The 20,005-nt window shown below is 39.3% G+C and overlaps 1 protein-coding gene across 14 annotated transcripts in view; it reads right to left on the bottom strand.

Annotated features, from left to right (window-relative positions):
• The window catches only part of LOC113523655 (plakophilin-4), a 125,404-nt gene that overhangs the window by 38,078 nt on the left and 67,321 nt on the right, over positions 1–20,005 (bottom strand). For 9 of the 14 annotated variants that reach the window (XM_053234282.1, XM_026909720.3, XM_053234278.1 and 6 more), the window contains 6 exons: positions 18,311–18,423; positions 12,163–12,197; positions 7,638–7,724; positions 6,301–6,500; positions 3,755–4,277; positions 544–567 (listed from right to left, as the gene is read on the bottom strand). In XM_053234282.1, coding sequence (XP_053090257.1) covers positions 544–567; positions 3,755–4,277; positions 6,301–6,500; positions 7,638–7,724; positions 12,163–12,197; positions 18,311–18,423 — 982 coding nt within the window. The remainder of the gene's footprint in view (positions 1–543; positions 568–3,754; positions 4,278–6,300; positions 6,501–7,637; positions 7,725–12,162; positions 12,198–18,310; positions 18,424–20,005) is intronic. The other 5 variants (XM_053234280.1, XM_026909684.3, XM_026909692.3 and 2 more) reach the window with 3 other exon arrangements.

Below are 20,005 nucleotides of genomic sequence, written 5' to 3'. Positions count from 1 at the left end.
TTAATGAATCAGCACAAAGTCAGCGGCCCACTCTCTGGCAGCAAGCAGCCATCTCTCTCTCTCTCTCTCTCACACACACACACACACACACACACACGCTGTCAGTGAAGATACAGTGGCGTATAGCTGAAGCTAAAGCAAAGAGGCGAGAGGAGACAATGCAGCTCGTCTGTATAGTGAAAGCTGTAACTGTCAGGGGCACAATCACTACTGACAGAGCAATAAGAAAATGATTCATTCCAAACAGAAGAACATATGAGTGTGTTACAATTCCATCACTGTGTTTCTATGTATGACATGACACACAAGCTAAATAGAGAAGCAATTGACTAGAGTAGATGTGACTTGTTTTGCCTTTGGCTCCCAGTGAAGATCTAATGAAGGAGAATGAGGGATAAAAAAAAATTAATATCCCTTTTGGAAAAGACTAATGGAGGAACGAATGGAATGACTAAACATGCATGAATATACCACACACACAAACACACACACACAAGCATAAAGACTGAATGAAACAACATCAAGAAAGTAAGACATTTTCACCTGGAACATCATCAATCAAGGCGTCTGAAGAGATCCGAGGGCAGCAAAGGACACAAAGAAAAATTACGAGTTCAGACATTATTTTTCAACAAATGTCTCAGCAGTAGTTTGGGATTCAAAACATGAACATGCACGTCAAGCTGTCGTGAAACATACAGACATAGATGGGGATTAATAAATGTGTCGAGAACACTCCCTTTCAAAAAATAAAATAAAATTTGAATTCATTCGCATGTGACACTGATCCATTCACACACTCCTCCACTGAAACAAGCTGCTATTCAGAAAGCCCCAGATTAATGTGAATGGATCAGTGTCGCGTCATCTCGGAGCTCTAATTCCTCCTCGACCTCGCCTACACGGTTTTACACTCCTAATTGGAGGTCATGACACAAGCAACAATGCCCACACGGAGACCAGGAGAATGCAGCGGCGGAAAGAAAGCATTACTTGTTCACCTTAAACAAAGTGGAAGGTAAGTCAGGATCTATCTTAATAAAACCCATTTTAAACCACACATTAACGACAGTTAGTTTAAAACTAGCACTGTATAGAACAGCGAACATCTCTAAAAGTCAAACGATATAAAATTTTAAATATCTTTCAATGCTTACCTATGAATCATTAGCTCATGGTTATAAATACATTTTGTTTTACATTGGTGCTTCTGACTAGTGCTATGTACTCTGTAACTGAGAATAAACGCAATAAATTCTTTGTCCAAAATTTTTTTTTAATAAGCCATATCATTGCTTCACTAATTAGACCAAAAATTATATGTAAAAAAAAAAAAAAAAAAAAAAAAACAACAACTAGGGTGACTGAATTACAGCCAGTTTTTAAAAAATTTTTTTAAATTTTTTTTAAAAAAACACCGAGTGCCTGCTTCAATCCTCTGAACTGCTTTTCATCTATTTTCTATTACAGAATCTCAGTTGGTCTAGACACTTAAGGTAGATCATCACTATCAGTAGTCCTTAAAGTAATCATACATCTAAACACTGCAACACTAGCGGATGTAAACTGTAGTAGTAAGCAGCAGTAAACCTCAGGCTTACAGATGATATGATACAATTTCGATTCGTAAGGCAACAATTCGGTATTTAATGATATCATCATATATGCTACAAAATTATACAATTTGATTTGGTAGCTTGCGATCACGGTCTTCTGCTGTTGTAGCCCATCTGCCTCAAGGTTTGAGGTATTGTGCGTGCTGAGATGCTTTTCTGCTCACCACGGTTGTAAAGAGTGGTTATTTGAGTAATTATAGTCTTCCTGTCAGCGTGAACCAGTCTGACTGTTCTCCTCTGACCTCTCTCATCAACATAACAGCAGATCACTGGATGTTTTTTGTTTTCCGCATCATTCTGTGTACACTCTGCATGAAAATCCCACATGATCAGCAGTTCCTGGAATGCTCAAACCAGCCCATATGGAAGCATCAACCATTCCATGATCAAAGTCACATTTTCCCCCATTCTGATGTTGACCATGAACATTGACTGAACATCAATTCTTGACCTGTATCTGCATGATTTTATGCACTGTGCTGCTGCCACATGATTGGTTGATTGGATAACTGCATGAATGAGTCTGGTGTACAGATGTTCTTATGTATTTAATTAAGACATCTGTAAAACAGTTAGATGTATTCCAATAGTATATAAATTAACAAATCCAAATGGGTTGTGATTTACAATAAAATACTGTCCTCAAGGTAGGTGTGATTAACTTAGTGTTCTTGTGCTACAAATTTAATGGTACTTTAGCAACAAACTAAAGCAAGAAATGAGTAACTTGCTAACTTGATCAGCATTTGGATACATTGAAAAACAGAAACAGGTAATATTACATGTTACAGTAGATCCTGCAGCTACTAACAGACAAGTTTTAAGGATTTAAATCTGTTGATACTCAAACATTTGGCATAATTTTCTGCCTCATCCTGCAAATTTGTATTTCAGAGCAAACCTGTGTCACGTCACTTACCTCACCACTGCTCGGATTTGCGCTGAGAGTAAAAGAGATTTCATTTTCTAAAGAGTGAGTCTGCCACCAGCTGTAGATAAAACCCTGACTTGAAATGCTTCCTTGTGTGGGCCATCACCATTAGATAAAACTTATCACAATAGCCAGCTATTACCTGAGTGAGCAAAAATAAATCACAGGGTTCCTGAAAGGGAAAACGAGACCACAGCAGAGATTCTTGACTCACTACACGCTGGTACACAGCAGTTTTAAATCAAACTCCTATTCGTGTGGAAGAAAAAGGAGAAAGACAGATAAAGACAGACAGGAGTGTTGCCCTGTCACAGAAAATTCACTTCCACGAGCTTTAGAAATGTCAGCGCTAAAGCTCTCGGCAGACACCCACGCCGACGAACCACAACAGATCTATCCATCAGCGCTTATGGATAAATTGCCCATAAGAGCTGTCAGCCGCAGCAAAGCTTCTATCATCCTCCCACTGCCTAGCTCCTCTACACTTCCCCATGGCACATGCTTTTAACTCCCTATTCATTTAGCTCCAACAATGACATATGGCTGTGAAGACAACGCGAACTTAAATCAATTCTAAAGCTCAGAGAATTGGCATCTATGTTCCAGACACACATTTACAGTGTATAGTTATAGTTTTATGAGCGAGCTTCTGAAACTTAGTCATCTGCTGCAGTATTTTATGGGCAGATTTGTTTTCTTATTTCTCCAGATTTGTATTCTATATGGAAAGCTTGCAATTAGCGATACACTGAGGAACAGCAGAGCTATGATGTAAAGATATGGGACCAAAACCCATCACAAAAGAATTCAGTGAGAGAGGAAGTGAGATGTGCTGGTGGGAATTAGCAAGGATCAAGATTGGTATTACTGATTCAGTGTTAGATCAGAACTTGCACAAAAAGGAAGATTATAAAAAGTGACTGCATGAATAAGAATGTCACTGAAGGGATTAGAAATGTGTTTAAGTTTGAAATAACCTTTAATACTGCAGACACTCGTACTTTTAAAATAAAAAAAAAAAATAATAAAAAAAAAAAAAAAAAAAAAAGGCAGCACAAGGATGTAAAGCATTGAGTGGACGAGCTTGTTATATGCATCACATGAATGGAATGCTTGTGAGGATGAAGACAGTTAAGAAAAATTGCAAGAAACAGTATCACACACTCACAAACAGGAAATTGATTAGTACACACACACACACACACACCTGTCAAGCTGTCTGGCCGTGGCACCATCCTCTCATAGATTTCGTACGAGTGTGTGCTGTAGGGATCGGAGCCCTCATGCAGGAGCGTCCTTGGCAAAGTTGACCCATAATGCTGTGGCACAGCTGTCATTCCCGTTCGCACTGGAGACGAACCTGATGCTGCTTGTCCTTCTTCCCCTGCCACGCTGAGTGGTGAGCCCAGACGTGCTGAGTAGGGCGAGGTGGTACGGTTGGCGCTGGTGCCCGAGCCCATCCTGCGCAAGGTGGAGGGCGAGTTCCTTTGGGCGGAGAAGGGAGAGCTGGCCCGCTGGGAGTTGGGCAGGGTGCTGCTGGAGAAGATGCTGGGCAGCGGCTTGGGCTCAGTCATGATGGGTGAGCCGTAGGCACTGCCCGGTGATGCACGCAAAGACCCACGCGAGGGAGAGATGCTAGTGCTGTAGGCGGGTGATTGTGTCCTAGACGGCACTGAGCTCACACGCCGCATGGCTCGTCCTGGGATCGCCCCGCTGACACCTCCCGACATCTGGCACACAGGCAGAGAAAAGATGGCACTGTTTAAAGTGCAGTGATATCATGAACATTTTGTACACAGACTAGCTTATGGTTTTGGGGTAAAACTAGTAGCTGTCATACCAATGCTGGAGGAAGGTACTAGATGCAAATGATCTAGCTAACTATAGGCCAATGTCCAATCTCCCTTTTGTGGCAAATGTACTGAAAATGTTCAAGAATGTCTAGTTACTAACAATTTGTATGAGCTTTTCCAATCTGGACTGCTACTATTCCATAGCACAGAGACTGGCCTCGTGAGAATTGTTAATGACCTTCTCTTGTCTGCAGATTCAGGGAGCCTTAGTATTCTCCTGATCCTTGATCCAAGCACTGCATTTGATACTATGACATAGTTATTACACAGCTCTCAGCCTCAGGCATGACGGATTTAGCCCTCTTGTGGTTTACCTCCTATCTCAGCAACAGACTTTTCATTACCATCAACAAACACAAATCCTCTTCAGCTTGTGTTACTCAGCGGCGTCCCTCAGGGATCTGTATTCGGTCTACTTCTTTTCATAATCTACATGCTCCCCCTTGGCTACATCATACACTGTCACAGCCTTAGTTTTCACTGTTATGCGGACAACACAGACCACATCTAATGCTGTCTATCTTTATTAGCCTGCATACATGAGCTCAAGCACCAAATTACCTTAATTTCAATACAGTTAAAACAGATGTTCTTCCAAAGCTTTAATATCTACGCATTTATACTTGTACTTTGAGACTGATTAGGTTATTGTCAGACCACTCTGAGTCCTCATTTCTTTGAATCCCATGCCTGTTCTCTCACCAGCAATCTTTTTAATCAATTTTAAGGATGTTCAAACCCTAGTCTGTGCCTTCACAACCTTCCATTTTGACTGCAATTCTCTTTTTATTGCTCTTTCTACCAGAACACTAGGTGATCTTCAATATATCAAAAAGTCAGTTACTAGAGTTCTCACATACGCCTGTCCACACCTCACCCACTCTACCCTTGTTAGCCAACCCCTACGAAATCCTGCTTCTCATCGACAAAGCCTTAAATGGCTGTGCCCTGGGGTACCTCGGTGAACTATTATGCCCATACACCCCCCTGGACTGTTTGTTAAGGTTAGGTCCAGTTCATTTGTAGCTCCAAGAGTTTACATTTACATTTATGGCATTTGGCAGAGCGACTAACAGAAGTGCTTTGAAGTCTATCAATAAATACATTCTGATACAGGTTCACTAGGTCTTGGACTAAGAATACCATCAGTCTAAAAACTCTGTGGGGGAAGTAATATAGTAAAAAGACAACACAAAGGTTTTTTTTTTTTGTTCCATGGTTTCTTTCAGCATCATAGCACCCAAGAGCCTCCGTGAAGCCTCTCCCCTTCATCTCTTCACTCAGTGCCATACGTCTCTCATCAATAACTAGGCAGCTCCGCACCTTCTACCCACTTCCCACTGAAAGCCATGACTTCGGGTTTGAGAAAAGTGCTATATGAAGTAAACCTAATATTATGAAGTTGCAGTATAGAAAAAGTGGACTGCTAAACAAAACCCTTCACTTGAGTGCTCCCCTGAGACCAGCCCTGCACATTCTTTCACTCAGAATAGCCCTGCTCAGTCAACTTCAATGCAGGTAACAAATAACAAAAAATAGCTTTTATTAAGGACCTGTAAAAAAAAAAAAAAAAACAATTCTATGTGTGCATTTTCGTCTTCTATATACACAAGTTATAGATCAATTTCCTTGGAGAGGATTGCAGAGCTGCTCTAGTTATTGTATGTTGGATAATAACCTGACTTTCTCTGTGGCCCAGTATCAGTAATGGGGTTTCATATTAAGGCTGAATCTCCAACTGGATGAAAAGAAGCATGGGCTCATCTTGGATTTAGAAATTGATTTATCTACCCATCCCATTCTATTCTATCTATCTCTAGTCTAATATCTGCATCTATTCTACTTTACGTCACACAGTAAGCTGAGTATATGTGATTTTTTTTTAACAAATGAATCCCACCTGGCTGGAAGCCTGGCCCTCTGCCCTGGAGTTCCTCATAAGCGTGCCGCTCGCAGCAGGACCGCTGCTCGGGTACGAGTGCTGCAGGCGCACCTCCGTCCTCCCCATGTTCTGGCTGCTGTAGTAGCTGCCTGCATCCTGGTAGCCGCTGTCAGAATACGAGTTCATCTGAGTGGAACTGCGCGAGTTCCCAACAGACCCTGAGAATGAGAGAGAAAAACACATTTTTAAGGTTATATCATGCACACATTTGCAGTCTGCAGAACCTTACAGCTTTTTCTTTATTTGAACAGCAACTATCCTGAGTCGAGAAATACTATAATGTGCTTTCAGCTATAATTTAGTTTTAGTGTCAGAAGGCTCATCATCTGAGCAGTGATGAAAGGAATTCAGGAAGATTGAACCAAAGTATAGGAGACTTGATCCACTGCATCTGTAGTATGTGTGATTATCATGGACAAGAACAGACAAGAATGAATTCTTGTACTTGGAAAAAGAATGCAGTATGTAACACATATTAAAAACTACAACCGTTACACTAAGGCTTTCATGAGGAGGCTGACATGAGAGAAGAAGTTACTTCCATCTCTCAGAAGACGAATTATACAGATTGAGCCTTAATTATAAAAACTTTTGACAGAAAAATTAATAAAAGTGTTCTACCATTATATGCACTTCATGTAAAATTCAGAAACTGCCCTTAGACTTCCATTATAAGCGAGTAAAATGTTTTCAGTTCTTTTCTAAATAGAGTTTACAACTAGATAGCATGGGTGTAAAAATTAGGGGTGCAAACCTCAGGTTCCCACATCATACGACTCGATTCAGATTTTTAAGGACACAATTCAATATTTGAAGATATCACTGAAACTTAAGGCAGTGATACAACAGGATTTTGATTCTCAAGGCAACGATACAATATTTGATAATACTGCTGAATCTGTTAAGATACGATTTTGATTCTTAAGGCAATGAAACAATATTTGATGATACCAATAAATCTGTTATGATACGATTTCAATTCTTAATTCCGATTGTTAAGGCAACGATTCGAATATTTTGATGATACCACTGAAACTATTATGATACGATTTTGACTCTTAAAGGTGCAACAGTGGATTTTTTTATTCCTTACTTGTACAAATAACCTGGAAGATATGTAGAACATGATAAAAAGCAAAAGTCTATTAACTAGTGGGCAACAGTGTAAATGTTGTATCTATACTGTGCTTTTAAGCAACAACTTTTTTGCTTATTTTCTTCATTCAAATGCGATATCCGGTCCCCGTGTGAGCTGCAGTGTGGCTCCTGATCAAAAGTGTCGTGTGCAGACAGACCCTCACTTTCGTGCAGAGAACTCTGCTCCGGTGAGCACAGTGACAGCTGCTCCCTGACAGACTTGGCATCGGCGGAACTTGACACATCTATGAAAAAATAAAAATGCACAAATGAAACACAGTTATGGGCTGGCCTCAGAGGTGTAAGCAACTTACGTTTAAGCTTTTGGGTATACACTGAGACCAATCATAGGCTAAGCCCAGAGGTATCATTAGCCATAAGGAGGTTTCATAGAACTAAATCCCATTTGTTTTTTCTTTAACTAGCTTTTAAATGAAATAGCCTAAATACACTCAGCGTGAGCTAAGGATTAGGTATTAGCATTAGCCACAGCTTTTCTGGAACAGTCTTTCAGTTCAACTATCCAGGTCCCAGAATTCCTCTTGAATTTCTTGCTCATTAAAAAAAAAAAAAAAAGCCGGACATAATCACAAAGTCAAGGGCTGCGGCTAATAATTAGAAGATAAACTGTTTTATTTAATCTCTTAATAATGTAACGATGCATCCAAATCCCTCTTTTGATTTGACTGAGAAGAAAATGCTGATGTTTAAAAGCTTAACTATTTTCCAGTCCAGCACAAATCTGTATGAGGAGGTAGGAAGTCCCTGGTCTTAACCCTGTGTACAATGTCATGCAGCTCTGTCTCATATGGATGATGGTGGAGTCTACAGACAGACTGTGCATGTGTGTGTTTGTCTCTTTAGCATGCTGTTTGCTCATGTCTGTTGACTCTGTGATCGAGCGGCTCTGACATCCTGACGCAGGAGCTCTCGCTGCACTGAGTGTGTCTGCAGAGCTTCCTCTCCACCTCCTCACCTCACCTCCTCACAAACACGCCGCAGTCTTTGCAAGTCACGTCCACGAACAGCACCCAGACTATTACACCGCCTAATACGCTGCAGACAGCCACAGACACTTAAATCTCGAAAAAGGACTTTAATCTTTAAGGAAAAGGACCAATTTGCAGTGTATGTGAAAACTTTATAAAAAATGCATCCAGATGGTCGTGTGAATTATTGATACAAGCCGTGGCATAAAGCTAACAAATTGCTATAATTGGGTTATCGTTTATGAGCTCCCAGCATATGGCTGATATGGTGAGCAGTAATCAAGCTTAACTCTATAATGGGAATTCATTACCATTGGGAGACTACAAATCCTCCTGCAGCCATATCCGGCCATCACACACACACACACACACACACACACACACACACACCCCGTAATGGCTCTCACTCGGTCATTCTGCTTTATCACTGGTAGTCTGGACTTCATCACCCTAAAGCTCGACTGCTGCCGGGACAGACAGTGACACTGCAAAAAATTGTATCCAGCAAAGAGCGAGCATGTGTCAGAATCGGCCATTTTCTTCTAATGACTCAAAGGAGGATGCAACAAGGCAGGATTTACCGTCTCCCTACACATGTGGTGCACGCTACCACATCTCACCCTCATAAATGACAACTGTCAGTGTTCATATTTCAGAAAAAACCATGAGCTTAGATCCTCAATTACTAATTATTCAATCGCTTTTTATTTTATGCCTATATTTCATCATATATTTAACTCACTGTCCTACACAGGGCTGGGCAATATAATATCAATACTATAATTAATTAAATTCTCAGTACAGTTTTAACTGAATCTGAATAGCACTTTTAAACAACACTGCCACGTTTTCCAAAGATACTGCAGATACTGTCAGTATTTTTGTAGACTTCTACTGACTGACTCCATTGTTACTCAGAGCAGCGAGTAGCTGATATTTTTGTACCGAGTATTTTTTCAAATTTTCCGAGTTAAGTTTTGCGTTTTTCTTTTGGCAGATGTTCAAATCCCTGATATGTGTAATTTAAGCAATTTTCCAGCACTTTCAAGCTGCACAATCAGATGTTTTCCAGTATAACAGTTCAAGTTCAATACAGATTACATAGCTTGACATAAATGGAGTGCAGTAGCTAAATTTATAAATGGCTTGCTCTTGGTAACAGCTCGTTAGCAGGAAAAGTGTTCCCTTTTCCAACCATCCCTGGGTCAAGAAAAATGGTTGGAGTTTATTCATTCTGTAGAGGGTGGAATTTATGCAAGGTCATGGTTACATGACTTTTCAAAGATGTTTTACCAACTTGGGGCTCTTCAATGCAGGAATATGTGGCTTCTTCAGACTGAGCGAGAATTTCATTCCGTCTTTATACACTGTCACGACTTCTCTATCAGTAACCAGTGTTTTTGCTGCTCTCCATAATTAGAAAGCTCACTAAGCTACTCTCAGATTTGTTTAGAATCAGTGGGGCGTGACATATCCTGAACACTATTGACTGTTGTGTAAGTCAGTCAAGCACTTCAAAGCATTGTCATTCTGACTTCCTGTTTCAGGAGGTCAACCTTTGGAATCGAACCACAGCTTTAAATAAAGTTCGGTCCTGACTCTGAAAGTCTTGAAACAATGATAGCTAGTTATCTAATGTAATACCAGTTTGTTTGTTAAAATGTCTTTGTAACTAACTTTGGTTTGGCAGAAAATAAAAAGGCAAGATGTGAATTTCCTACTTGCAAAACTAACCACTAGTATTGAACTTCCTCGGGATAACGTGTACAGCACTGCAGGCTCACAAGAAAAGCCTAAATATTTGTGAAATTACAGAACTATTAAATGGTTTATTTTTTCTCCCTAAATTTTGTTTGGCCTTATTATAGTGGAAAAAAAAAACAGTGCTTTCCAAAATTTTTGTCAGAATGAAGCATTTCAAATGTTTAGAAATCAAAATTTTTTAAATATTTTTAAGTATTCTGCATTGAGACCAGAGTTCAGTCAGGGTTCTGACACTATAAAGATCATGTTATATAATGTGAATTGTGAAAAAGCACCCACCTCACCCACCTCTAGTCATAAAAATAGAGAATTTTCACACAAACAGTGTGCTCCTTCTCCACATACACACACAAAAAAAAACAGTTATACTGAGGCTGAACTGGATCCTAGATCACTGATTTCACTTCAGGGTGCTAGACAAACGTGGACTGGTGTTTTGTTTTGGACAATATGTTCTGTTACATGACAACCTGTTTCTTAGCTAAATCTCAAGTTTCCCAGCTAAACGGCCCTCCTCAGTCTCTCTCTCTCTCTCTGTCTCACTCACACACACACACACACACACACACACACACACACACAGTCAGTCATCTGGGTGGCGGCCATATTATCTGAGTGCATTCCAACAGCTGGGTGCCTTGAATTTCAACAAAAGTAATGGAAACAATAAGAGATCAGTATTATGTTTGTACAAGCTTATGAAACGTATAATTAGGACACTAATGACACTAAAGCTGACACACTGCACTATTTTTGTCCTTTTTTTTTTGCTCGGGAGGATATGGCGCATTATTTCAGTGGACTTTCTCACACTATTATTAATTGCAGGTTCATTCGTTGGACTTTTCTACAACATGATGTCAGATCTATTATTAGAGATATTTAATTAGATGTGAAGAGAAGTTAAAGTTAAGGGACAGTATAATTTAAAGATGTAATTAGTATGAAAATGCTTTTTTCCATTGACTGTGGAAATTATTTGTACTTGCAGCCCAAATGTCAGATTTATTAATAATATTAGAAAGGTTATAGCAGTGAGATTTGAGAGGTTACACTAATGAGGCATCAGTCAGTGCCTGTGGAATATTGGACCCACAGCGGTACTTAGTATGATCTATTATTACACAGCTAAACAAAGGCAATGACGTGCAACTAATGCTAATGTCCCAGTGTACCCATTCTAATTCATTTACAATTGTACGAGTTTAAATCTATTTAGCGACAGTGTGCATTAGCTCAATCAATACTACAGCTCATTCCTCCTCTTGTGCACAAAGTCTGTATTTCCCCACTCCATCAGGCAAATATTTTACTTTTGGCAGTTATTAACTGATATTACATTTTCATTTCCTCCTAACTGTCCACCCTTTAATCACAGGTTGCAATATCACGATATTGTACCTAATTTTATCACTGACCGTCAGTCAGAGCAACAAGAGTTTTCACTGATTTATAGGCCTGATCTTCTAGAAGAAGGAAATATGCAATTCGTTTTCAAATTTGCCTGCCTAAAAATCTTTCCTGCCTAGGAATGGGGCACAGGGTTGTGAGGATACTTCAAGGTCTCCACAATAATATTATGTTGAGATGTATTATGTAACTGATTATTGGCATAAGCCTAGCATTAATGTTAATTAAGTCAAGTTGTTCCTGATTAAATCCGATCCTGAACATCCTCTTATTATTTCCGTACCCCTGAGCAGATAATCAAATAGAAGTTTGAACATGAAGACAAATGAATTTACATCTGTCGCAATCAGGCATGTCATGAATTTGGAGATAAAGCCTACATCAAAAAACAATAAAATATATCTTAAGGCCAGAAATACAAACATGGTATGATTGCTTGTAGTTAAATTTGGCATTAATGGATTAATTCTCTTTTGTTTAAAATGATTAATATACAAAGATACAAATATTAGGGTTTTACCTGTGGGTTTCCAGTGAAGGGACTTCTCAGAGGAACTGCAGGAAAGAAAGAAATATAATTAATCAAAGAAGAGAAATTAACTGGCAATATACCTACAATCGATCTAAAGACATATGCTGCGTCTTCAGAAAAACACCAATGAAAGAACTGCTGTTGTGTTCAAGAATCAAGGTTGCTACAGTTATCTACACTCCCACAAAAAAAAATTCTACCAATCAGAGCATGAGCTAAGAAATGATAGACACAACAACATCAGGACCTAAAACTAAAACAGTCAGCACATAACAGAAATACAGCTTCTAAAACAACTTCAAGTCTAAATGCTGAAAATTAATTTTCAAATGAAAGAATGCAAAACTACATGAACCTGAACAGTGACTATCTGTCTAAGCCACTGCTCCCTGCTAGCAGCCATAAAACAGGCAACCACAAGCACAGTAATAATTACGCAGCATGTAAAGGTGAAAAACCTTGCTGTGTTGGCATGTATGTGTGAGATAATGGCTGGCTGAGAACATACAGCAATGGTAATTTTGCCCAACGGCTTCTCTGACTTCCATTCTCTCACAACATTCTGCCTCTGAAAGCACAAGCAGCCAGAAAATTTAGATATATTTTTTCCCTTTTTTGCTCTTGCTGTGCAATTTTCATTTCAGAAAGAGCGCAAAAAAGGGCAAAGATAGGTCAAGAAGGCAGATTGGCACTTATTGTGCGAAGTCAAGACAGAATTCAGGACATCACTGAGCTTGAAGAAAAAAAAAAAAAAACAAGCAAGACTTGTGATGATAACTCTCACACTGTTGTGTATTAGCACTCTACATTCCAATGTACCGTATACACATTATACAGAAAGATGAACATTTGGCTTGATTTGATAATACAACAGTAACAGATCAGTCAAATCAGCCAAATCCAACCTGCAGTGTGAGAATTAAGGATGCTGACATATCCACCAGGGAATACTTCACTGACAGACTCACTGCCTGACTGACTGTGCATAAAAATGGCCAGATCAGACAAGTGGGTCCCTGATTGATAAGCACAGGGAAAGCATGCTGGGAAACCAGGAGATAGTCTAAAGAGCATGCTTGTATAAGAGTATGGGAGAAGATGAAGAGGGTGAGGACACCTGAAGGAACTGCCGTGTCACGTACACCATATAGCCAACATTTAGTGAACACCAGTTGTGAACATTTTGTGAACGAGCACACCTATATGTGCTTGTTGAACATCTCATTCCAGATTTAGTCCCCCTTTGCTGTTATAATAACCTCCACTCTTCTGCGAAGGCTTTCCATTAGATTTTGGAGTGTGGCTGTGGGGATTTGTGCTCATTCAGCCACGAGAACATTAGCCACATGGTTAGGTCCTGGGAGGCCTGGGGTGCAGTTGGTGTTCCAGTTCATCCCAAAGGTGTTCAGTGGGGTTGAGGTCAGGGCTCTGTGCAGGACACTCGAGTTCCTCCACTCCAACCTTGACAATCCATGTCTTCATGGAGCTCGCTTTGTGCACAGGGGCATTGTCATGCTGGAACAGGTTTGGGCCTCTTAGTTCCAGTGAAGGGAAACTGTAATGCTTCCTCATACAAAGACATTCTATACAATTGTGTGATTCCATCTTTGTGGCAACAGTTTGGTGAAGAACCACATGTGGGTGTGATGGTCATGTGTCCACAAACTTTTGGTGATATTGTGTATACAGGAATAGAGACACTGAGTATGAATGAAAAGCACAAAAACACAGAATGGTGAAAAAAGAGCACATGCAATGGATTACAAAGAGCAAGTGTGTCATAAAGTAAAAGGTTTCAGAGATCCTGGTTTGGACACAGCCACGTAAAAGCAGCAAGCGGCACAAACGCCCACACACACACACACACACACACACACACACACCCCCCACACACAAAACCTTGCACTTAGCATAAGAACCATCAGAAAACACACTCTTCCTCCATTAACACCCCTCCTCCTTTCTAAAAAAGCTAATCGTGTAAATCTTCCCAATTATATGAATACATTCTTTATTTGGTTGCTTACTATTGTTATATGTTTCTTTATTATTTATTTTTAGTACTTTAAAAAATCCACTTGATTTTGATTCAAAGGTTTCTACATGTAAAACAATAGAGGTTCATAGTATACAACATGTCTACACAATTATAACATTAAAAAGAACAATAAAACTGTGTTATTCCTAATGGTGAACAAAAATGAGAAAATCTAACTAAGAACTATGTAGGAGTGAGGTGAAAAATGTTTGTGACTTTTTATTTTATTGGATAGAAACTCTACACAGGAAAATGCTGAGCTGGTTCACTCTAATTAGCACACAGTATATACTCGTCTTACAGTAGATACTAACAGTGTCCAACATCAACTATAAGAAAAATCTAGACTTACAGTAACTTATAGTCATATAAGTTCACTTTAATAAAGCAATCATTTACATTCAGAGTCTCATTACAGTCTGAGAGTGGATAATGAAGAAGTTCTTAAATACAAAGATTGAAGGATTTAACGCTTGTTTTGCCTTATTTACGTGTCAGTTATACTGGGTAAACTATAACAAAATGTAAAAACATTTTGCCTGGCACTTCCCAATGCAATATGTTGAATTTGATCTTGAGTTGTGTAAGACTGAGCTTCAGCTCTTGCAGTAACCTTTAAACAGGGTGTTACTGCTATGCGCGTACTGGAGTCGTCCATCCTGTTGCCCCTGGCTACTGCAAACGAGCTTACATCCAAATTAAAAAGAAGAGGCTGTGAGATCACCCGCTCTGCTGGAGCACCCCAAATGAAAAGATGGCAATTTACTGCCATTCAGCAGAGGTGTGAACAGCCTGTTAACTTGCCGACGAGGCTGTGCATGTCGGTATTATGCGTGCATGATAATAATGTGTGTATGCATGCGTGTAGAGGAGCAAAGAACCGAATAAGTATATATTTACCGGTTCTAAAGTATGTTCAATAATACGTGGCTACATGTGAGAATGGAACCTATCTCAAGCACCACCCTACATAGGTGGAGTAGTTTGGGTTGGGATTGAAGGTTGGAGTCAGTGATTGCCTGGAGGCAACAAGACATAAAAGCTTGAGTGGTGGCAGACATGAAGCTCTGATGGGGCTCCATTGTACAGTGAATGGGCTATTGAAGCAGAGCCAGTGGTGAACGTCACAGCCAGGACAGCGTTCATTCACGTTCACACACGTCCAGCAAAGGTTAAATAAATACTCCAGGGTTTTTAGTTCTTCAAACAGCTGCATCAAAATGAGTGATGATCTGGACACAGCTCCTTGTACTGAAGTCTTACCAAACCCTACTTTTATCCAACTTTCCAATCACTGGAGCAAAACAGTAAAAGTAATTCCGATTACTTACTTTTCCTAAGGATTTGTGGTATCCATGTGCAGTCAGTCAGACAAGAGTTTGTTGTCTAACCACAAACTCCAACTTCTGAAAAAAGTAGTCCCATCTCTATTATACATATTTATATCTTATTCTACAAATACTTTTGAAGAGTTTGTGAACATGTTCTATAAAATACATGTTTCACATTAACCTCTATAGAAAGAATTTAGACTCCCATTATATGTGTGTTATGAGTAAACAGGTTTTCCAGTCCATTCTTAGTACAAGAAAATGTTTTGAATAATACACTACCCATGTGGTAGATTATATATAGGATTCGAGAAAATGCTAGTCAACACTTTTGCATACTCTTTGTTCATCTACAGGCACTTTTTAACCCAATCCCTCAACACATCATCTCTTTATCACATGATCAATCCACCCATTCATTTCTACATTTATCTACATTCATCTATCAAAGGAACTTTCATGCTGTCTACCTTTCCTCTGTTTTTAGATTTCGATCACACTTTTCATACCCATCCCTTTCTCTTTATCTGCATACCCTCATATCAGTCTCTGACCCTTATAGGTCCTGTGTGTGTGTGTGCGTGTGTGTGTGTGTGTGTGTGTGTGTGTGTGTGTGTGTGTGTGTGAGAACGCCCCATGCAGGTGAAGCAGGTGGATGAAGTCGGGCCTGAGGGCTCTAATATGCTGCAGATTCCCAGAATAGCACGCTGGGCTTTCACACTCCATAATGCACACTTAAACACGGACCTGTGGGTAAACATTCACCTGACTCCACATTATCAGTACTGTGTCTCATCTAGAGCTACACTTTCAGCCCCAACACACACACACACTCCATCTGTACAGCAGCATATGAAGATAATCATTATTGTGACCGCATATAACCATATGCAACGCATCTTCCCTTAGCCAAGGTTTGAACAGAGTTTAAGTAATTAAGACAGAGTCCTCCAAGCACACCATAACGTCAGCTTGGTCTCAAATGCAGTCTGATGAGATCTCTGATCTGCAGCTGGTTCGTGACTCTGACGGAAAGGAAACAGAGGACCGGTTGCATTGTGTGCAAGCTGCAGCTATGGACAATGATAGGATGAGTGACGGGAAAGAAAGTGGTGATAATATTCAGGCATGGACAAGTGCTGTGTTAAAGGTTTTTGCCTCGTTAACAGACAGCATTGCTCAGAGTATACGCCAGTAACACTCTCATAATGAAGATCCCAATATAGCTTGACACACAGTTACGCATTCTGACAACAACATAGGAATGTTTTCTTTCTCCTGCAAAAGATATTATGGCTGATCATTGTTTCATCATGATTTTGTGAATAATATCGAAACTGATTATTAATCACAATGTTATAGCCAATTTAGGAACAAAAGGCTTTTGACCCTTCTTTGCAAAATTAAATAAAAAAATCTACACCTCTTCTAGGCTTACTTTATAAACTTCCAAGACTTTCTATGTTGAGTTTCTTTTATCAAAAAATAAAAGAAAGAAAATAACATGATACTGTGCAGAAAATACATAAAAACTGAGAAAAAAAAAAGAAAAAAAGAAAAGCAGATTTAAAAACTTGGTGTCTTGTGTCTACATAAATCTGATAAACACTTTTCCCAAATCATCTTCTGAAATTCCACACACTTTAAATGTCCATACTTTTCTTAAAGTACAAGATCCCTGTTTTTTTTTTTAATTTTGATACAAAGAACTGCCTTTTCTTTCATATTGTACATCATACGCCTGCATTCCTTCTAATGGACAAATCTCTGCATTACAGTAAAACTGCTCAACACACATTCACATTCCTCGCTAAGCGTAAACACAGTTAGACTTAAGTTAGACTGAGAAATAATTAAAACACATGAATGATGATCTTGTAATTTAGCGCACCAGAAACAATAAATCGATAACAGTAAGATAAACACGCCAATATCTCAACATTTTAGTTCGCTTAGGAACTTGAAAATTGTGATCACGATAAAACTAACCCTAAAGTTGACAGAAAGAAAACCCTAAGACAGAATCTGTTTTAACCACATAAACTCACATTCATAATACACAGCAGCCCACACAACAACATAATAATACTGCTCTTTTATACAAAAGCTCACACACATATACACACACACACACATACACACAATTGTTAGCGCAGACACACAGCACCACCAGCATCAAATGGTTTATCAATGCAAGAATCAAGCAAGAGCACCACAAGACACCCACATCATCCAGACTACGCTCCATTGTTCAAAACAAAGCACAGGAGTGTGTGTGACAGAGAGAAAGAGAGAGGTCAAGCATTCAAGCATGAAGATGTGTGCAAAGGAGAAAAATCTCTACAAACTGCTGCACTCCGTCCAACTGCAATCAGACTAATTATAGCTTAGCATAAGGACATGCTGTAAGCCTGAGTGTATAGACATTAACCCACACTCAGGAAAATCACTTTTCCCCAAATCACTTGGATTACCTTGCATTAGAGTGGATTATAAGTGGGAACAAGGAAAGCTTGTTAAATAAGTTGTATGCAAGAACAAACTGCAGAAAGTGTGAGATGTGTCCACAATACTAAACAATCCAATGAAAATACTTCACACACATAAATTCTCATGGAATACTTACAATTTACTGGATTATTGGAATAAAATCCTGAGAGTGGGTTAGTAAAGAGAAAAGGACTCACAGCAAAAGGGCATCTGTTGGTCTGTGGACTAGAACTAGAGTCATGCTGAGTGTGTGCGCCTGTTTGTGTGTGTGCTGTACCTGCCACTCGTAGCTCCCGGTGACTCCGCCCCCAGTCGGCATCGTTCCAGCTGATTGGCCACAATCTGTCGCTCCACCTCCAGCTCCCGGGTCAGCCTCTCAAACTGGAGCTCCTACAGGAACACAGGAGAGACAAAAAGACTCAGGACTTGTGTGTATATGCACTTGTGAACTAGAGATTCAGTCTGTTCAGTTAAATGATTCGTTTAGATTCATTCAGCAATTTGTTTGTGCAAATGTCCAGCCTCATCACGCAGACGTCTAAGGCAGACAAACGGATACAAACGCAGCTGATAACAGTTGCCATTTTGTGTTGCTTTTTAATATGTATAATATGTATGTCCATGTTTAGGAAAAGAACAATTTTTTCCAGACCAAACAAATTACTGCTGCATGTGCTGAAATGCCATGAATTCTCCAGTTCTATCTGAATGAGCTCAAATGGAGCTTACTGAGTAAATATCAGCCAAGATTCACTGACACAAACACGCAACTGCACATAAATTGCCAAAAAAAAAAAAAAAAAAAAAAAAAAAAAAAAACAGATAAAAGAAATGTAATGACAGAAAAATTCCACGACCCTCTGAATGAGACAGGAGCGAATCTCTGTTTCTGGATGCTTTGTGCACAATATATTTCAGATTAAAGAATTACATTATTCATATTACTCTGATGCCTTTGATAAAACCACTGAAGAAGGGTCACAAAGTTACCTCACAACATTTTTGAGTACTCAACTGGACACACCTCCCTGCCTCAACCAATCAGCATTCGCCTGAAAGCTGGTTAGCACTCAGCCCCGTAATTAACTGTATTTACATTGTTATGTCCAAAACAGAACTATTATTTTCAATGTCATGAAACTACTTTACGTAAGTAATTATACGGTTATACGAAAATAAGTGGCTTTACATAGGGGCCGTATCATGCCACCCCAGCGTGGATTTTTTTTTTTTTTTTTTTTTTTAATAATCACATGGTCTGGAGTGTGTTCCTCTGCTTATACCACAGCAAATACAACATTTAATGTATTGATAAACAACAAGTCATGTATTTTAATGGTTTATAGTTAAGACTGAATGTTTTTTAAAATCTATTTATTATTAGTCTTAGATTAAGTGGATCATCCGCCATATCAGTCCTTGCGTATGAGCTGTTACTATGGAAACAATAATATATTAGAATGAGCGCATTAATAAAAACTGTTCATGCTATAGCCGGAACTATTGTCCGAGCCGTGCTGTTATACAAAAATAACACACAAGAATTCGAAAATTCAACCGCACTGTGGTATATCTTCAAATATCATTATCATGAACTAATTCCACTTTCCACCTTCAAACGACGCCAGTGTGCGCTAAGGAAAAAGGTGATTCCGGTTTCCAAGATGGCCGCCCCATAACACAGCTACACTGAGCTACAAAGTTCACTGATTGCTTCATCTTCAGTAACAAATTAGTTAGTGTATTTGTGTTGTAAGCCACATTAGCAAATCTGTGTGGCATCACTGGAAACCTGGATGCGGTTTGAGAGAGATATGTATGAAAAAGAACTCCTGTTATTTGTTATCTACATTAGCCTAGAAGAAAACATCAGACACCAAACATGTCCTGACTGATGAACTACACGTGGGATAACAGACTGAAAAATTATGTATCTGACTTTAAGAACCTGGGGCAAGGTGCATGATGTACA

Source organism: Pangasianodon hypophthalmus, chromosome 5 (assembly GCF_027358585.1).
Source record: "Pangasianodon hypophthalmus isolate fPanHyp1 chromosome 5, fPanHyp1.pri, whole genome shotgun sequence".
NCBI classification, from domain to species: Eukaryota; Metazoa; Chordata; class Actinopteri; order Siluriformes; family Pangasiidae; genus Pangasianodon; species Pangasianodon hypophthalmus.
This window is presented reverse-complemented; position numbering and strand designations above follow the sequence as displayed.